The sequence below is a fragment of the Coffea eugenioides genome, chromosome 1 (assembly GCF_003713205.1).
Source record: "Coffea eugenioides isolate CCC68of chromosome 1, Ceug_1.0, whole genome shotgun sequence".
NCBI lineage: Eukaryota > Viridiplantae > Streptophyta > Magnoliopsida > Gentianales > Rubiaceae > Coffea > Coffea eugenioides.
The window spans coordinates 47,236,156-47,256,721 of NC_040035.1; the positions used below are offsets into that span (position 1 = coordinate 47,236,156).

The 20,566-nt window shown below is 35.2% G+C and overlaps 1 protein-coding gene and 1 pseudogene across 3 annotated transcripts; one reads left to right on the plus strand and one right to left on the minus strand.

Annotated features, from left to right (window-relative positions):
• The first annotated feature begins 1,459 nt into the window (after positions 1 to 1,459).
• On the plus strand, positions 1,460 to 7,065 carry LOC113773865 (annotated as a pseudogene).
• On the minus strand, positions 7,036 to 14,866 carry LOC113763775 (serine/threonine-protein kinase GRIK1-like). 3 transcript variants are annotated; one of them, XM_027307738.1, is made up of 11 exons: positions 14,619 to 14,866; positions 14,478 to 14,529; positions 13,739 to 13,834; positions 13,602 to 13,649; positions 11,961 to 12,057; positions 11,301 to 11,367; positions 11,073 to 11,190; positions 9,954 to 10,012; positions 9,168 to 9,349; positions 8,411 to 8,598; positions 7,036 to 7,264 (listed from the first exon to the last, which is right to left on the minus strand). In XM_027307738.1, the coding sequence occupies exons 5-10, from the start codon at positions 12,054 to 12,056 to the stop codon at positions 8,485 to 8,487; spliced, it is 636 nt and encodes a 211-aa protein (XP_027163539.1). In that variant the 5' UTR covers position 12,057; positions 13,602 to 13,649; positions 13,739 to 13,834; positions 14,478 to 14,529; positions 14,619 to 14,866; the 3' UTR covers positions 7,036 to 7,264; positions 8,411 to 8,484. The 3 variants fall into 3 exon arrangements, with proteins under 3 accessions (XP_027163539.1, XP_027163617.1, XP_027163694.1); XM_027307816.1 differs by having other exon boundaries at positions 11,130 to 11,190; positions 13,602 to 13,834; XM_027307893.1 differs by having other exon boundaries at positions 8,411 to 8,573; positions 9,168 to 9,353; positions 11,130 to 11,190; positions 13,602 to 13,834.
• Between the last annotated feature and the right edge of the window lie 5,700 nt (positions 14,867 to 20,566).

The following is a 20,566-nucleotide window of genomic DNA, read 5'->3' on the forward strand; positions in this document are numbered from 1 at the left end:
ATTTAGTTTTGTTGCTGCTAATAGTCTTATCTTGCTTTTATGTCATATTTTGATTTCTATTTGGTAGATTGAGGAAAAACGCAAGAAAAACTCACAAGAAGAGATAGATTTAGCTTTTTAGATTGTGATCTTTTTTCCCCCCCAATTATCTTTGCAGATCACCTAAAATTCAGCTTTCAAGTTATATTCTATTCTTTGGTTTCCACAAAGTAGCCACAGGTACTATTTCTTAGTTTTGCCTTTTATCTTTACTACTGCCTTCTTAACACGGATGGTTATGCATATGAGTTATATATGGTACTGAGAGATCCAGTTGAATTGTGCTTGGAATGGATGTCTTTTGTCATTACTTTTCCATTGCAGTAGTGGTGGCTTTGTTCAATTTGTTGTGTGGGTTCCAGATTTTTACTTCTTGCTCCATTTATTTGCCTCAAATATTCTGTGCAGAAGGCATTCAATGGAAAATGATATTGTTTTTTAATGTTTATGTGCTATCATCTTGTATAAGAAGGAAAGATTTTTATCCATGCACGGATTATACTTGGTTCAGAGCCCATGATTGCAATCTTTTTTTCTTTTTTCTTTTTGGGTATTTTGAGTATCCATAACTGATCTTCTATTTTTAATAGGTATTTTGTGTTAAGTTGATCGCTGGTAGTGATAGGAGCGAATCTGCTTGGATTATTCTCACCAGCTTTAAGGCTACTTAAGTTTGTTCTATGTTTAGCCTTTTTCTCCTTAATTAGGTATGTTTAGTCTTTTGATGCACTGTTGTTTACTTAATGTTTCTTTTACCATGAGATCCTTGTAATTTTGTAGTCTCTAAATTTTTAAGAAAATTTTCATTTATTGCAGATTATTTAATATTTGATTTGAAATTCATTTGTTAGCTTGCTTATATGCAGTTTCAATGTATTGATGTATTCATCTTTTGGTTCATAGTTTGTTTTCTTTAACATGTATATAAAAGGGGGAATGCAGTGCCTCAAGAGGGTGCTTGTGTTGCTGACATGGCAACATATGATTGGTTGGAGAGTGTTCGTCCAAGCCTTATATTCCCATTTCGTTTCCTTTTTCATTCTTTTTAAATGCAGATGTGATTGATTGAAGAAGGTCACCTGCTCTCCCATTTCTTTTCCTTGTTCATCGCCAGTCTCCTCTCTCTCTAAGCCCATCTCTCTGTTTTCTTCTTCATTTTCCTAAATGCCCCCATAGCCCTTCTATCTCTTTTCTTCTCCATGACCGGCAACATCAGGACCAAAATAGATGGTATTTTTTTTCTTGCCCTCCCTGAATTTCTCTAGCCTTTTGTGTTTCTTTTTAGCTTTAGTTGTGTAATCTAATCTAATCTAATTGGTATATATTTTTTATGTTGTAGGTGAAAATTTTGGAATCTCTTCCAGCATTCTTGTGAGACTCTGAGATTGTTTTCCTTTTTTTTAATTGGGTTCTAAAACACATGGTTAGCTTTGCTGATAATACTTTAGCAACTAAAACACGTCGCAAAGCTAAAGAGATCAAGGTTGACCAATATTCAGCCAAAAATTATGCTGCCCATGATATTGATTTCCTTACCCTTCAGGACAAGTTTAGTGATAAAGAATCAGATAAGCTTCTTAGCGGTGAAAAGGCCATGAATACTGATAATAGCAGTCAATACGATTCCTTTACTAATTTGGAGAAAGAAGGTATCGCATGTGAGTCAGAGGAAAAGGGAGGTGCTGGAGCAATATATAATTCACATCCAGTGGCTGTTCTTCCCCTTTATGAGGTCTTCCTGAGTTTTCTCACCTTGGTTGGGGTCATTGGTTTACGCTTACAGACCTTGAAGTTGCAACCAACAGATTTTCCAAGGAAAATGCTATTGGTCAGGGTGGATATGGAGTTGTTTATCGTGGCCGATTGATAAATGGCTTTCTTGTTGCTGTTAAAAAAATCCTCAACAATATGTAAGTTCTCGAGTGGGTTTATACATGGTCCTTCAAGTATTTTACTGAACCTGATAAATAATTGACAACGAGCCTTTTCTCTTGTTTCTAAATATCCAGAGGGCAAGCAGAGGAGGAATTCAGGGTTGAAGTTGAGGCTATTGGTCATGTCCGCCAAAAAAATTTAGTTCAACTTCTGGGTTACTGTATTGAAGGAGCTCACAGATACATTACTGCTTAAACCTGTCTCATCATCTTTTCATTTGTGCATTAGATTTAAATGAGATATAGATCAACATTTTGTTTGGACCCTTAAAATTTACCGATCAGGTAGTTAAACCTCAAGGCATTTTTTGTTTAGCAAACTAACTTTACTTTACCTCTGTTGGACTTCCCTATAAAATTCAGATTGTTGGTATATGAATATATGTTAAAAATGGAAATCTAGAACAATGGCTTCATGGAGCCCTGAGCCATCATGGTTATCTTACTTGGGAGGCTCGTATGAAAGTTTAGTGGGCTCTGCACAAGCGTAAGTCCATCTATAAACTTCTTCTTGTCTTTGAAGTTATTATTAGGTTCCATTTTAAGTTCAAACGAGATATGCTTCTTGCATTCTTGCATATTTGCACGAGGCAATTGAGCCCAAAATAGTGCATCGAGATATAAAGTCAAGCAATATACTCATTGATGATGACTTCAATGCTAAACTATCTAATTTTGGTCTGGCTAAGTTGCTCGGTGCAAGAAAAGTCATATTACAACCAAAGTTATGGGTACCTTTGGGTGGGTATTTATATCAGGTATCCGATCTCAATTGAACAAAGTCTCCTTTTCCTTACTGCTTTCTGTTTACAAGCTTTCTAATTAACCCATACTCGGCTCTTCTTTGTCTGACATTCTCTGTTTTCCCCCTTTTTTAACCCCTATAGATATGTAGCACCTGAATATGCAAATAGTGGCCTCCTAAATGAGAAGTGTGATGTTTATAGCTTTGGGGTTGTGCTTTTGGAAGCCATTACTGGAGGAGATCCTGTAGATTATAGTTGCCCTGAACCTGAGGTATGATAGATAGCAATGTTTGAACATATATACACGTGTTTGTCTATAAATATCAAAAGTTTTGGCTGAAGAATTAACATGCTTTTACTAAGGAGTAAACTGGATTGTTTAAAATTAAAAATGTTTTGATTCAGATAAAAATTGTCATGAATCATATGAAACTGCAATTCACAATCTTGAGTCGTAATCAATCACAATCTGTACTTTATCTACTTTCCCTTCTTCTGTTTTCCAATGTTTTCTTGAACCTACAGTATCCAAGTTTGATAAAGAAGTTTGGAAATACACATCATGATGATTGGTTCTGAGTATAGAAGATTTTCTCAGCATTATGAAAAAGATTCGTATCTTTACTATCTTGATTTCCAGTCATTTGCTGTTTGAAATTGACCAACTATGAGGACATCCTGCCACTCATGTTGAAATTGACTGTATGTTTTGATTCAGATTTTATTTGCATAATTTCTACATTCATATTGAAGCCTGAATCTTTTTCATCTAATAATCTGGTTGCAGGATGTTCATCCATGCAATAAGAGAAGCATCAGTCAGTATCAGTGCCTTTTTCCTGCAATAGATTTTTCACTGGCAAGTGTTTCAAGTCTCTACTACCAGTCATTTAGGGTGATATAGTGTTATCATTGGTCATGGACCACATATTTCAAACAGTTTTTTCCTTGCATATGATTGGATCTTGAATCTTGATTTATATTTAAATAGAAAGTGATGAGGATACTTTGTGGAAGGCAAATGTCAGGGAGACAAAAGAAGAAGTTGCAGTTAGAGGAATGAACTTCAAGAGATGGTAAACCACTTTATTGTTATTGCATTAGAAGTTGAACTTTAATCGCAACCACAAGCTTGTGTTCAGGTGCACATAGGCTCACACTTATCATCTATTGAAATAGATTGTAGTAGTTTCAGTTTTGAATAAGTAATCTCTGCTCAGGAGTACTTTAATAAAGTTTTTTTATTTTTGGCCATCTTGGTCCTTACTGCTTGGTGACAAATGCATATAATAGAATGGAGCTTAGTCACAAGGTTGATTGGGAGATAACCTTGGACTATGATGCAAAGCATGGCTTCTCTCTCTCTCTCTCTCTCTCAACCATTGTTAATTCAAGGGAAGATTAAATACTCATATGCATATTTATGAGTCTTTATACAATATAGCTGCATATCTGTGATTCATTGTACAATATATAGATATAGGTAGCTATGTATTTAGATTGGTCATGCATAAAAACATGTGAAAGGTTCGACCCATCCACATGAATTATTTAGGAAGATTCTTGTGAACGAGATTGATTTTTTTCTGCATTAGCTTCTCTAGAACACTCTTCCGAAAAACATATATCATGGATGCAGGTTATTGACATGAAAAGAGAGAGAAAGATGGCTGTTGTTACCCACAATGGATTCTTGTTTCATACACTATCCACATTTGGTAATGACTGTCACTCTTCAGTCAATAAAGAAATTGCTCAGTAGCAACTTCTCATATGATTAGTATCTATCTCCAAAATCTGTATTGCCTGCTTGGCAGTGGCAGCATTCCCTTTATTTTTGTCTCGTATACAATAATTTCTGCTCTCAGAGCAAATGTTACCAACTAGCGGTTGGGGGAACATTAGCTGTAGATTGGATTGTGGTCAAAGTTAATGAGGTTTCTAAGATTAAATTGCTCCATTACTGCCCAAGTACACAACAAAATAGAACCTCTGAATGTCAGTGCAATTTTGAATTAGTGTTATACACTTGGAGAGTGGATATGATTTACTTTAACATGAAACGGGTAACTTTTTGTTAGTAGTTTCATACATGTTGTTTCAACCTTTTTTGCTACTAAGATAACATTCTGCTAGAGGGTTTCAGGTGCCATGTAACTGCCACATCCTAATAGTATTTAGGAATCATGTAACTATTGTTTAGAGAAGCAATAGTAAGAAATAGATAAGAAGCCGAAAGAGGGGATGGTATGGAGCATTTCTATCCTTGATAAGGGTTTGTAGTGGTTTTGCAAAAAGGTCCAAGATCTCTATAGGACTTGTTACCTGACATATTTTAGTATTGCTTACAGAATGTTGAGCTTTCTCTTGAATTTGTTCATGAGCGACTCAAAACAAAGACATTTCTGGTGCATATCAAATCAGTGCAAACACAATTAGCAGATGCAAGGCAACATTACGCAGTGATATAGTATTCTGAAACTAATGACATTGCTACTTCTGTCCAATTAGCAGGTAGCGCAAAAAAAGACCCTTTGTCACTTAGTCATCAAGCTGAGATTGTGGAGCTCTTGACTCTGAGTAGATGAACACTCAATTGAACTTGTAACACACACTTGTCTTTTCCTAAAAGCAAATTGCAGGAAGACTCGTGATTGCAGGAGAAGCCAATGGTTCTTCAAAAGCTTGCCTTGGACTTGCTGAAAAGTTCGATGATACAGATAATGTGGAACGGGATGACTCTTAAAATACGGACAATTGCTCCACCAAGAAAACAAGATTAAATTGAATTCATACTATTCAACTTCTGTATAACTTAAACTTGATACTTTTTGCCTTCTTGGTCTGTCATTCTAGATTTGACAGATTGCTTAGAACTTTTGAAAGGATTATTGCTATATCTACTTTTTGCCTTAGGCAACTTTTTGAAAGGATGATACTTTTTGTCTTAGGCAACTTTTGTGGCAGTGGTTGAACCATTTTTTGTCTCAAATCTATCAATTTTAGATCTTCGTTCAGAAGACTCTGCTCCACCTCGATTATATGTCTTTTTTGTTTGTTCTATTTTCATTGTATGCAAAAACAAGTCACATTTTATGCAGAAACAAGGAGCATTTGACATTGTATTTAGAAACATGGAACGTCTTAATAATCTCAGTAATCCTCTTATTATATTGTCTTGCATTATCCTAACAAATTACTTATTTTTACTGCTTAATAAAATTACAAAAACATAATCGTAAAAATGTTAGTATACCTTTATGTAACTTTTTATACTTTATATTTGAATTTGAATAAATGTGCATTTTCGGTCGAGCCTAAAAATTACATCGCGCGATACGCGGTGTACTCCTCCTAGTTGTCTTCTATTTATAGTGGTTTTAGAGACTCGGAAATTTTTTTGCAATTGCGGCTCATGGAATTAACATTCTACAGTTCAAACTGGACAACCATTTCTTGCATTAATTACCTTGTCTGCAAAACCATTTTATTTGGCTTTATTTTCTTTGGCATAGGTTGGTTATTGCTAGTTTCCTGGACTGATTTGGTTATTTTGTTATTTGTTATATGTATTTAGTAAAAAAGTTAATAATTTTTATTTACGAGTCTACCCCGGGATTTTGGGGAGCTCATTGAACAATAGCGTATCGGGAGATCTTTACCCTGAATTCAAAATATTAAAGCCCCTAAGTTTCTCTGACAAATGGACCAGATCTGCTATGTATTTGCTACGTCCGAGAGCCCAACGGCATTTGGTGCTGTAGACTGCTACAGAACTAAACTAATTGGTAAAGACAGGCCCCCATGTAAAGTCTTGCCTAATGTGACTGAAGCCCAATAACAGAAAACGCTACCATCATTTGCTTTATCTTAAACTAGGAGAGATAAACCGCGCTTCGCGCTGTGGAGTACAAAACGTAAATGCCCACAGAAGCTTTAAAATTAAGTAAATAGTAGTTGGGATTGCTGATAAGTAATTTTAGATACAAATTAATATTGGAGTTATACAGATCCATTAACAATAGAAAATTGTGGGACAAATGTAACAAGATAATCCGGCAACCGAGTTATTCTCTTGTTTTGGAAAAGGAAATGTCGTTACAGGTACAAGAGGATTTGACATTTGCAGAAATACTAATATATTAGATGTGAAACGTATGATGCCATGGATACATGATTTCTTTTCGATCCTATGACCCTACTTACCCTAGTTCCCTAGTTTAATGCAAAAACCGCGTATTAGCATGGTGGGGAACAAAAATGCAGATGTCTAGTGTAATAAAATGATTTGTACATATTCAAAATAGATCCATTTAATGGAATTGTTTGTGTCTGATGGAATTTAGTTACAGATTAACCGAAAAAAACCTATAACATAGAGATTCTAATAAATTCAATAAAGAATTGTCCTAAACTAATTACATTGATAAATAAGAAAGCATGTGGCATGGAGCTTGAAACGCACAATGCATCTTTCTCCTATCCAAAAGCAATTTTGTTTCTGCTGTCCCCATGGCAAGATTTGCTAAGTTCTCCCGCGACAGCCTAATCATGAAATTATAACGATAAAATCTTAGTATCTATTCCATTGCAGTTAGCAATGGATCTCGTCACCAATGCATGGATACTGGAAATGGGTCAAGAGACATTGATTGATCCCAAAACAAACAAGATAAACTCGACAACTTTAAAACTTGTAATATTCATACAAAATCTTAAACCAGCTTTTTCCCCTCTTTAAGAGAAGCATGATATATATTTTGTCCATTCTTAAGTACCAAAGAAAAGAGAAATAAAGCATCTTATAAGTTGTCAAGTTAGAGCAACTTGCATGGTAACTCATAATTCCACCAAAGCAGATAAATTAGCTATTCTGCTATTTCCAAAAAATTGAAGTTAAAAGAATTCAGAATGCAATCTATTGCAGTATGGCCATCCATGTATGTCACCCAAAAGAAGAAATTGGAAATAGGTTAACTGGCAACAAATGATTCTAATCCGAAAGATAAATCCGACAAGTTCTAACTCCAAAATATCCCAACATGAAACTCAATCCGTTGTCGTAAAAGTGAAACATTGAAATAGCAACTATATTATTATTATTTTTTGGAGGGGGAGCAAGGAAGGGGCAGAACACAAAGTCAATGGAATGATCCTGAAAAGCAAAAACAAAGTGGAAACTTATTCATTATAGGGAGGACGTCTTTTTGTTATGTTAAAATAATACTCCATTCCAAAAGTTAGAGGCATTGACATGTAAGTTAGATTGCATAGTTGCTTTTATCCTTGGAGAAGCTCGAGATATTCCCATCTAAGAATAATGTGTTTTCTAGATCTAAAATTTAAAATCTTTTGTGACTGAAAAATTTAAGGTTTGATAGCTCAATTCTTCATTTAGCATATGATAAGAAGTATTAAGAAACTATAAAATCATGAAGGGATATTTCTGTACCTATAAAGGCAAAACCAAGGTTTGTATAGAAGCCTTTATAGGGAAGTTTTCTATGCTATAATATTTGAAACTTAATATTTGAAACTTAATATTTGACACTTAATAATTGCTAAGGTTTTTCAGACTCCAGAAACACAGAACAAATGCAACTGATCATAAAGAAGTCCTATACTTCTAATCTTCAATTGAGAAAGAAAAGGAAAAACACAGAAGAGAAGGAACTGTATCGAGTCCTATACCTCAAGATGAGTGTATGCTATCTAAGCCAATTCTTGCTTACGTGAAACTGCTGCTTTCTTAACTTCGAAAAGAACTACTCAGTGCTGTATCCAATGCTCCCCAATTGATTATATCCTCTGGAAGGCCCATTGTAGGAGTCAAAATCCAATTTAGTAAAATCACCTGTCAGGATTGTCACATTAAGTTTCTGCTAAGAAAAAAGATTCATGTAAATCAGTCAAAAATAGATGTATAACAAAGTTTCATGCATTCATGTTAAAAGCAAGAAATGGAAGTTATGAGCCAATCCTATAAGCCAGCCTGAGTGAATTGCTTGGGGATGGTAACATCTCCCATGGATATGGAACTACTAATATTTCCCGATGCCAAGATGCACTACTCCAATTACATCAAACAGATCCAATAGTGATACAAAATGATAAGGTTAACAGAAATCAATAGTGATACAAAGTAATTTAAAAGCTTCCATTTCAGTGAAGGTTTTCAAGAACAAGACAAAGCTTTTCTTTTGCTATACAGTTTGGAAACTGCAAATACTGATAAATCAGAATGGAAATATTCAAATCAAGAATAATTACAGCAACTATTAGTTGAAGTCCCAATTAGATAGAGAGAGGTCCTTTCAGTGGTATATTTGCACTCTAAAACGATGTCAATATGATTCTTTAGAAATTTGCAGATGTTTAGTGCACTTGAAACAATAATTCAAAATCAACATCTGGCATTGCAGCATAATTAACACATAAGATGTCCAACCTTTGGAAGTCTTCCAATCCCAAATGCAATATCCAAAGCAAATGAACCTGTGGACACAACTGGAACTTGTTTGACAGGGGCAGAGCGGCCAAGCCACATGATAGAACCTTTTCCATATGATGCAGTGATCTGATAGTACTTGAGCACCAAATCTTTCTTTGACATCTGACTTGGATTTTCTTCTACCTTCCATACAAAAAATGACTTATATTCATAATGAACTAATGAAGCAAAAAAAAAACAATTGATATTTTTCTATTGCAGAAAGAGCAAAAAGTAGGTACTCTCAAGCAGGAATAACACAATCCCAGCCAAATGTAAAAAATATCAAACTCAACAAATTTCAACAAAAGAGTTATACTTAAAAGAACTCGCCTAATTCAAAGAATCACATGGGGGAAAAGGGTCAAGTGATTTTTACATTAAGAATGATGCATTTAATGTTAAAATACTCTAGGACGGAGGTACAAGGCTAAAATATGGTAATACACTTGCATACTAGGGTGCTTTATAATTTTTTAGTGAACAGAAAACCCAAAATATGGGGGAAAACATGCAACTGTCACATTAAATAAACATGATGTTTGAAGTATTCAAACACTAAGCAAATATATGCATTAGTTTTAATTGGTACTGGTAAGGGGCTAAAGCCTAAAAAAGATAGACTTCATATGCAAAAGTTATTTTACTTTATCTATTTTTGAAACCCATCAAAGTGATCACCAAGTTAAGAAGGTATGAAGACCAAATGCAAGTCAGTTCAGCAGGAAAATAAACTTTGGGTACCTTTTGGAGGAAAAGTAGGAGAGTTGAGTGTATGCCCTAACAAGACTTTCCTATAAAGTCTGCATCAACAAACAACAAATTCATGTCATGACTCGTGAAGAAAGTGAGAAACAAAATTAAAAAAGAAAAGCAGTACTAACTGAAAAATGATGTTAGAATACGTATCAAACAAAAGATTTTTTCTTTATACAATATGCAAGTTCAATAATTTTAAAAACAAGGAACAACTTCTGCAAGCTAGCAAAGTAAAGCATCTGGCTTTCTTAATTGATAGGAAATGATTCGCAGATTCCAACTGCTAATAACAAGTATAAACACTATATTACACCTATAACTTCAAAAGAATAGTACAAACAAGACAAGGTACTTTTATTTAAAAGCTTAATATTGCTCAAAGCAGTAGTTATTGGAGATACAAGCCTCTCTCACATGGCAATGTCCAATCAGAGATTTGCGCCATCGTCCTCATGCTATTTTGTAAGGTTTTTTTCCCCTTTTGAGGTCCCTTTTCCTCTCTTATCCTTCGCTTACTCTGATCGAAAACAACAAAACCAAAGATATGCTTTGGATTTTTTGCTTCAGTATAAAATCTCTTTTTCCTTCTTTTTTTCTCTAGCCTTTTGTGTTTTTTTCCCCTTCTTTTTAATTTCCTATTTTTTCCCCCTCTAGCCTATTTTTTGCTTTTCAAGGGTCCTGGCCAAATTTCATCTAACCAACAAGTACAGACCTTGCCATACACCACCAAAAAGTCAGGGACAAATATTAAAATTATCAACTTTTAAAATTTTTGTAGAAAAAGAGATTGTTTTCGAAGTTTCTAATCTCCTTCTCAATGATTCACATGAACTAAAACCATATGAGAAGGAAAAGAGAGCACGAAAATGGAATAACAGTATATGTGTGGAAATCAACTGCTAAGCATCATCAGCTAATCAAAGACGTGGAGCACTAATAGTCTAGAGACAAACCTTTGTAGAAAAGCCCCTCAATCAAGTCCTTTAGCAGGGGATTCATTCCATTAGGGATATACAAGGGGTTATTAACAGTGTGAAAAGTGCAAATCTCCAATTACAAACAACTATAGAAACTAGTAAATGAACAAGGCACAAAAAAACTAACAAGCATTCTTGTTCTTTACAGGACATTTGCACATAAGTGAGGAGGCAGTGGGAATACATTATCATGCGTGTGAACCCAACTACCCACACGGCAGCAACTTTGCTATGATAGGTTGAACCTAATTATACGCAAAAAAGAGATGTAAATACATTGGGCCAAGTACTTCTGTAAGTATGCAGAAGTGAAGCCTCAAGTCTAGCATACTTTCAGAATCAATCGTACAACTACCTATACAGCACTCTGATGTGGTAATAATAGGAATCCCAGTAGAGCAGCAAAGTTCATCATTTTCATCCTAAAAGTAAAAGCAGGTTAAGAGAACATGACATACCAAAATTAGAATGCAAAGATATAAAATAAAACAACAATCACTGGTCACAAAAACAAACCCATTAGAAGGTGCATGCCATATTGCTCAATAGGAGATCCTTACAATCCAACAAAATGGAGGGTTATTTCTAACAAAGAAAAGGTAACAAGGACATGCTATTAGCCTATTACAAAAAGAAAGACTGTTTTTGCTTTATTGTTTGGCATTTTTTTGGTCTAGAGAAAAATTTTGTCTTATTTAATCTTTCTTATGTGCCTTACTGAAAGGCATTTCTAGGTGTGCACAAAACCACCTCAGTGGACCATGATCAGACATTCTGGAAATTCTTCAACAACCACACAACAAAAATAACCTTTTTTAAATTCTGTCTTTCTAGTAATAACTGAGTATGATATACAAGATGAAAAAGCTACAGTCAATTTAGTGAGACAGAGATCTTATGGAGAGGAATATAGAACAACATCCAGATGTCAATGTGCAGGCACAGGCACATAGTTCTTCTACCGAGTAAGAATCCACCTTATTGTAAGAATATTGGGAAAACTGCAGTGCATTACCTCAACAAGCTGACTAATACTAAAATCACCAATCTTCACAATCCCAGATGTAGCTACCAAGAGATTATCAAGTGTAATATCACCATGCACTAACATTCTGTGAAATTGGGAAAAAATTAGTGCAAAACATTAGAACATTTTAATCTTAAGCAAACGAAATAGAAAGACAAAAGCTTAGGTAAAGTTGAATACGTAAGACATCATAGGAGAAAACAGATGGTCATTTTCTTCAGCAAATTATAGGTACATAAGTAGGTGAAATAATTTGCGAGAGCACTCAAGTTTTGAGACTTCAATCTTACCGGAGTCTCAGATGAAGGTAAGAATACCATAAACTATCTACAACAGAACAACATCATGGGAAAACAAATTTTCCTAAATGATTCAACTCGCAAAATTATTTGAGGTAATCTATAAGCTTAAGTAGCAGTTCGTCAAAGGAAGAGCTTATACTGCCTTATAGGCAATGCAATAATTAACGAGAATACAGACTCTAAAACCATGTAAAGCCCACAATTGCTACAGGTAGTCTTAGCACAAGCTAGGACACTACCGAATAATAAGAAATTTTTGTGATTACATCTCTAACAGACCTTATTCGGGAAGCAACAATATGCATTGGGAAGTAGAACACAAAAATGGAAATCCTATCCCTTATAATACTTGGTAGTGAACAAAACTGAAATATTTAGTAGCGTAAAGGAACCCCCGACTTGCCAAATATTTGGTAGAAAAAGTGAATAACTCCCCAAACCCCAAGACCTGCCAAAGTTGCTCTATCAATTTGCAATGATCAACATGCCTTATATGCGTGTTCTTTCCCATGTTAAGATTCGTTTCACTCCATTGGCCAATTAAGTTCCATACTACATTTTTTGTCAAACCTGATAACATATTTAGAATTAAACATTCACTGCAATAAAACTCAGCAAGAAAACCCGACAAGCATAAGTTACATGATACATGCTAGAAAAACTGACTACTATTAATCTTTTAGTAAGGAAATAAGGAATATAAATTGCAAATTTCTAGTACTAACTTTTACATATCAGTATGAAGGTTAATAACATGCGGATCCCTTGTACACATTTGATCAAACAACTACATGACACTGTGGGGTAGCATTGCAAACATGCACAACTTAAAGTCATATCCGTTTTCTTTCCTGTGAGAAAAATTGCCTCACTCGTAAGTGCTTTAGTAGCCATCATGAGGGAAGAATGATCAAAAAGGTAGAAAGAAAAATGGATCACGCAATAGTCTAACAAGTGAAAGCCAGATCAAGAACCAAGAGGGTTAATCATTTCAGAACTAACTGAAACGTAGAGGGAACAAAATAGGAGCTCAGGCAAGTGAACAGGAGCTGAGAAAATTCAGTATTCATGGTCAAGAAACCATCAAACTACATCATATTCACTCACATTCAAAATCAAGAAGATACCAATATCACTAATGAATAAACACGATTTGTCTCAATGATTACATACTATAAATACAGTACATAAAATATTAATTTTTTCGAATTCCATAATTTCAGGAAAACAAGTAGAACTCTGCTCACTGAAACAATTTTAGTCACCACAAATGAACAATATAAGGAATAACAATTGAAATTATGAAAAGAAAAAGAAAGCAAAAGACCTGTAATAATAGGAAAGCAAAAAGTGATAAAGTCCGAGGTAACCTCTTCTGCAAAGAACAAAGGAAAAGGGGTACAACACTAGAGTACAAACTGCAATAAAATACACATGAATAGAAGAAGGCACAATCAAACTAACTAATTTTACACAAAGTAGGCTGGATACAGTGTTGAGTCCTGCTATAATCTGGAGTAGTTCCCAGAAAGGACTGAAGAAAAATTTCAAATTTCGGATCTGCAATACCAAAAAATTATACCTTAGACAACAGAGCCGAGGGGAAAAAATCATTTAAAGGCATCAGAGATAAAAATCAAAAACAAACAAGCTGTGAATTTTAACAATTCTTCACATAGATCTTATCCTAAATAATGCTATGACTTTTCAATAGGCTCTTAGCAAATTGGAATTGGAATAAATTGAGAAATCAAAGATAAAAAATTCCATCGTTAGTTGACCAATCATGGCAGATATCACATTGGAAAAAGAAACAACGAAGAAAAAGATTCTCAACCTCGACAGAAAAAAGTGCACCAATCAATTTTGGAAGTTTATTTTGTCATGTTCAGCACCAATCAATTTAGCAAATTACCTGCGATTTTTATTTTACTTCAAAAGTTTATTTACTTTTTAACCCCCCAGAATGACAAACATGTCTTTTTTCTACTTCTTTTCCCCTGAAAAAAGAGTTTCAGATTGAAACATAAAGACGTACAAAAACAAAAATGTCTCAGACAAAAAAAAAATGAGACATAAGAGGCAAAAAAATAGATAAATAAAGGAAATAGAAAACATGAAGTAAACAAATAAAAAATGCAAAGGCAGATGAGAAAAAGAATTGAGAGTCTCAGAGATAGGGAAAATCATGGAAAACGCTCACTCTAATCTGGAGTCATCTTTGGGAAGCATTAGAGAAATATACAACCTTCCACCTACAACACCATAAAAAGTACAATCAAGTAATTTAAAAAAAAAAACTCAATGATGATAATGCTCTGAGAATTTTTGAGAAGGGGAGTACCTGGGAGTTTAAAAGGAGAAGCAATCTCTGCAATTTTTTTTCTTTTATGATGGTGGATAGCCCAATTTACCCAAGATTCAGATGATGAGACTGGCAGGGAAGGAGAGGTAGAAGGATCTGGGGAAATGGAAGCATAGAAGATGGTTGGAGAGAGAAAGAGGAGAGGAGGAAAATTTTTTATGTTTGTCATATCAGAAAAATCTCGAGCCCATTCCCATTGCTACTGTCACTGAAAAAGCCGAGAGCAAGTAACCTACTTCTCCCAAATTCTAACTTAATTCTCCCAGTCAATCAAATCTGTGGTGTAAAAGACCAAAAAAAGTCACCTGCAGAGCATGCGGTGAACAATACCATGGGAATAAAAAATTTGGACGAACACTTTTTAGCCAATCACAATTGGCCACATCACCAACACAAGCACTCAATTCGGCCATTGCATTCGCCCTTTTATATATATGTTAAAAAAAAGACCCAAAACAGAAAAATAAGAAAACCAAAAAAAAGTTCAACAACTAATAAAATGAGCCAAGGTCATTAAACCAAAACGATATCAACTCATCGATCGACAGCAGTAGGGAACAATAATCAAACATCATCATCTCCATGTACAAAGGGATTACTTGACTAGTTTTTTAGCTTTGACCAGTAAGCTAAACAAAACAACACACAAAAACGCAGGATGACAATTCTTAATCAAGGAATCCCATTCCATTTAGAGTTTCAGATAGCTAACAGAATTTAGGGATTAGACAATGATGAGGAAAAAAGGAAAAAAAGCAGCCAACGAACATGAAACCTTGGCAAAAGCAGAAACCATGTCTGGTACCAAGCATTTTCACAAGTTAAGAACAGGAGACTGATTATACAATGAAAAACAAAGCCAACGAAAGTTAAACTAAACCACCTATGCACCAAGTATCTTCTAACCATCTTGACCTTCTTCATCACGTTCTTCTCCACTGCTTCCTTCAGTTTCTTCCCGTCCAATCCCTGTAGACTCTTCTTCCCTGCCGAGGCTTTGAGCAGAATCCTTTTTAAGTTTTAATATCAAAGCCTCGATCATTTGAAGCTCGGAATCTATATCAAAGTCAGCTATGTTTGAATCCACCTCATATCCGCTGAACAGATTCTTTAGTAGATCCTTTCCTTCGTCGGTTTCTAGTTTGATTCCAGCTAATAACCCACCGTATTCTAAAATTGACAATAAAAACAGTAAATCAGCAAATTTTTTTGTCCTGGTTTCATCTGGGTCTTCGAACAAATCTTTGAAAGAGTAGGGAATGTGCTGGGCCAGATGTAGTTTTTGAAACGTGGAAGGATGAACCACAATTTTCACGGAACCAGGCTCAGTCCTCCTATTTGGGAGGACTTTAGTGTCCATTTGAGTGAGACACTTCGCCACCAAAGATCTGCCCACTTCTTCAAGTGTGACAGATTTTTTCAGAAGCTTCGTGTACCAGGCCGCTAATCCAATAATTCGGGCTCTCATGGTGAGATTATAAAGATTTTAGCCTGTAAGCAGGAACTAATTGACAGGTTAGTGTATTGCGTTGCCACTTATTGATCGAGCTATACAGTAACGAAAAACATCAATGTACTAGCTTGATCTTAGTCTGTATGAGAATGCTAGGTACTCAGTGTGAATTACTGCTCAAGGCTGACAACACGCAGGACATCGAAATTAGTTCCACCAACCTACTAAAGTTGATAAAGTAGTCAAAGCAAAGGCAGAAAATGCGACCTACTAAAGTTGATGAAGTAGTCAAAGCAAAGGCAGAAAATGCAAGAAGAAAATCCTGTAATTCCATCCAATTTCCAAAAGGGATAATTTCAGAAACCTCCCCTGAGGTTTCTGACACTTTCACTGACATCCCCTGAGGTTCTCAAAATTTCACTTACCTCCCTTGATAAAAAATTGGGCCCCTTTTCTGACGTCATCAGGGCCAAAATTACAGATATATCCCAAGTAGTTGGGGTTAATTACTACCGTTTAGTTACATAATGGCATCTGATATGATTAATTAAGCTTAACAACAATAATAGAAACTTGATTCCTGATACATGAATTAATCCAGTCATTTTGGGAGTAAGGCGCCAATTGAGCTACAATATTGGCGCCATTTTTTGTGCCTGGTGTGATTTGACAAGAGGAAATAACAAGATCACATATAAGATCACTTATATGTGGTCTTATACGACATTCTGGATATAGGAAAAGAAACAGAGGAAATAACAAGAACAAAAATGGAAAGGAAATTGTGATCAAACCAGTGGTCCTAATATGCACTGGAGTAGCGGCAACAAAGTGAATAATTAATTGTTATTTTGAAATAGTTGCAAACACAACAGGAAAGGTACAAATTTATTTGTTCCTTTAACTTTCCTTTCCTGGTGCTGCGAAAAGCTACATGACACCTTTGCTAGTGTTGCTCAATTCCACCTCTGTCTTTTGTCTAAATGTTGATATTGAACATTCATTTTGGTTGTTAAGTGGATTTTTGAGTTAATCATTATGTCTTAACTTAACTCAATTCTCAGAATGCGAGCTCGTACTAAGCTCCACCGCCAACCCTCCATTTCGAAAAAAAAAGACAAAAGCAAAACAAAAGTAAACACACGAAGCGCAGAATAACGTTGAAACCCGCAAGCGGGATTCTGTGTTTTTTCTATTTCAAGGTTAGCTCGCATGCGGGTTAATGTTATATTTGAGCGCGAGAAGAAAAAATTGGTAATTAGGCTCTTTGGGCATTATAAGTAAATATTTAAATTAATGGCAGTTTTATTACACCAATATTATTGTATTATCATTATTATGATTATTGTATTATTTCTTATGCAAATATAACATTTAATTATCCAAGCAGTTTGATTTTATTTTTACAATTTATAAAATTTTTATCACTTATATAATATTTTTAAAATCCTAATACATCTAAATTTGATTTTATTTTTCAAATTTATAAGATTTTTATTTAAAAAAATGGGATACGGATAAGATATCCGGTTGGTTCGATTTGCATAGGTGCATATGAGAATATCCGAATACTCCTGAAACCCGCAAGCGGGATTCTGTGTTTTTTCTATTTCAAGGTTAGCTCGCATGCGGGTTAATGTTATATTTGAGCGCGAGAAGAAAAAATTGGTAATTAAGCTCTTTGGGCATTATAAGTAAATATTTAAATTAATGGCAGTTTTATTACACCAATATTATTGTATTATCATTATTATGATTATTGTATTATTTCTTATGCAAATATAACATTTAATTATCCAAGCAGTTTGATTTTATTTTTACAATTTATAAAATTTTTATCACTTATATAATATTTTTAAAACCCTAATACATCTAAATTTGAATCTAATTTTCTACAAGTCATACTTATAAATGCGAAATCTAACAAAAAAGTTAAATACAATTTTTGCAGGTCAAATTTAACAAATGCGAGCTATTTGCAAAATTTTAAATATTTGCAACATTTTTTAAAACAAAAATTAGAAGCTTTCTGCAAATAATTCCCTACCTCTCAAAAAATACCAAAATAAAAAAGATAAGAGCTCGCATTTGCTTCCTAGAAATAATTCCCTAGCTCTTAAAAAAGGAAAAAAAAAATTGAGAAGAGCTCGCATTCGTGGAATGCGAGCTCAATAACCAGAGCTCGCATTCCACGAATGCGAGCTCTTGTAAGCTCGCATTTGTGAAATTCACAAATGCGAAGACCCCCCTGACGGAAATTAAACCCAAAATCACCCCTTTTGTAGAATTTTTTTAAAATTCATCACAAAGTTGGAAATTTCTCAATAGAAATACAACTTGTCTGGATTCCTTTCACTCTTTGATATCATTACGGTTGCTTTGCGATTACAGCGGCAAAACCTGTTTTTAATGGAGAAAGATGTAGGTGAATTCCATGATTCTCCCCTATGGCTTGAAGAGGCCATGGTTGCAGCTAAAACTTTTTACTCAGAGCTCTAATTGTAGCACAGCAAATGCACTTGTTATCACTCCAAATTAGTAGCAAAGAATGTTAATAGCTTGAAACCTCAGAGGTAGTTAAGTTGCTTTGCTTTATATGCTATTGCTACTGAAACAGCAAACCTTCTGGCCGTTGCAATTTGCAGCTAGCCGTTGCAAAATCTGCCAAATAACTGTTGCATGGCACATCTGGTGCATGCAATTTTTTGTATTGCACTTACCCCCCCTCAACTTTACTAATTAGTCCAAATCATTTATTCTTCTTTGAATCTTCTACTAATACAACTTCTGCAAAGGGTAGCTATGGAATAAAAATACCTTCTCACACATGAAAATAATATTTTAATCTGATTTGGACTGGATTGTTACCACAAAATCAAAAGCAAGGGAGGTAAGTGAAATTTTGAGAACCTCAGGGGATGTCAGTGAAAGTGTCAGAAACCTCAGGGGAGGTTTCTGAAATTATCCCTTTCCAAAAACCATACTCAATAAATTTAGATAACTAGTTCATGCTTTAAAATGAGATTCAGAAATGTCATGAGCCCAAAAAAGCAACAATAAGTAACATTACCATACATGTCAACCGAGGACTATCACTGAGCAGATGAATTTGCAACTTACCAGACCTGTTACTGAGAAGGAAATCAGAGTTGTTGTGTTCTCCATGCACCCAAACAAATCCCCAGGGCCTGATGGTATGTCCCCTGTGTTTTTTCAAAAATTTTGGAATATTATCAAAGTTGATATTATTGATACTATCCAAGGATTTTTTCATTCTGGCTTCCTCTCCAAAGCTATCAATGAGACACTGGTCACTCTTATTCCTAAAATAGACAACCCCCTCAATCTTGCTCACTTTAGGCCTATCAGTCTGTGTAATGTTTTTTACAAAATAATTTCCAAGATTTTGGTGAACAGACTCAAACCTCTTCTTAACTCTTGCATTAGTTACTCTCAGGCAGCCTTTGTTCCTAATAGGCAAATACTTGACAATGTCATGGTTGCTCACGAATATATGCACTGGTTGAAATCAAAAAGGAAGGGGAAGGAATGGTACATGGCCATTAAGCTTGACCTTTCCAAAGCCTATGATAGAGTCGAGTGGAATTTCCTTTATGCCATTTTCTGTAAAATGGGATTTGCCCCTCTGTGGATTAGATGGATGCATAGCTGTCTTTCTTCTGTGTCCTATTCTTTCAATATTAATGGTGTGAAGCGAGGGTATGTTAATCCTTCTAGAGGAATTAGACAGGGAGATCCCCTTTCCCCGTACCTATTTCTGTTCTGTGCTGAAGGGCTTTCTAATCTCCTAAACAATGCTGTCAGTAACAAAAAAATTTCAGGTGTCAAAATTGCCAGACAAGGTCCCAATATATCCCATTTGTTTTTTGCTGACGACTTTCTCATTTTTTGTAAAGCTAATGGTGATGAAGCAGGGCACATAAAAGAGATACTGGAATGCTATGGAATGGCCTCAGGACAACAAGTCAACATCAACAAATCAGCAGTCATCTTCAGTAAAAACACAGGCAGCAGGGAGAAGGAGGAGGTGCTACAGAAATTAGGAGGAATCCAACAAGTTACACAAGGAAAGTACTTGGGCCTACCCCTAGTGGTTGGAAGATCGAAAAACAGTGTGTTCAGATTCATTAGAGAAAATCTGATGTCTAGGTTGCAGAACTGGAAGGGGAAATTGCTGAGTAATGCAGGGAAAGAGGTGCTACTCAAATCAGTTGCCACTGCTCTTCCATCCTATGCCATGTCCGTGTTCAGATTATCAAAGAGCCTGTGCAAAGAGCTAAGTGGTTTAATGGCCAGATTTTGGTGGGGAAATGATCAAGGGGAAACAAGAATGCATTGGAAGAAATGGGAGGATATTGCTGATAGGAAAGAAAATGGTGGTCTTGGATTTAGGGATCTGCTCTGTTTCAATGAAGCTTTGCTTGCCAAACAAGTTTGGCGACTTATTACCTGT

Coding starts and splice junctions, on each gene's coding strand:
- LOC113763775 (XM_027307738.1), bottom strand. CDS start 12,056: ATGTTAGTGCATGGTGATATTACACTTGATAATCTCTTGGTAGCTACA. Junction 11,191..11,300: donor CACATCAGAGTGCTGTATAG/GTAGTTGTACGA, acceptor GCGTATAATTAG/GTTCAACCTATCATAGCAAA. Junction 10,013..11,072: donor TGTAAAGAACAAGAATGCTT/GTTAGTTTTTTT, acceptor TTGTTGATGCAG/ACTTTATAGGAAAGTCTTGT.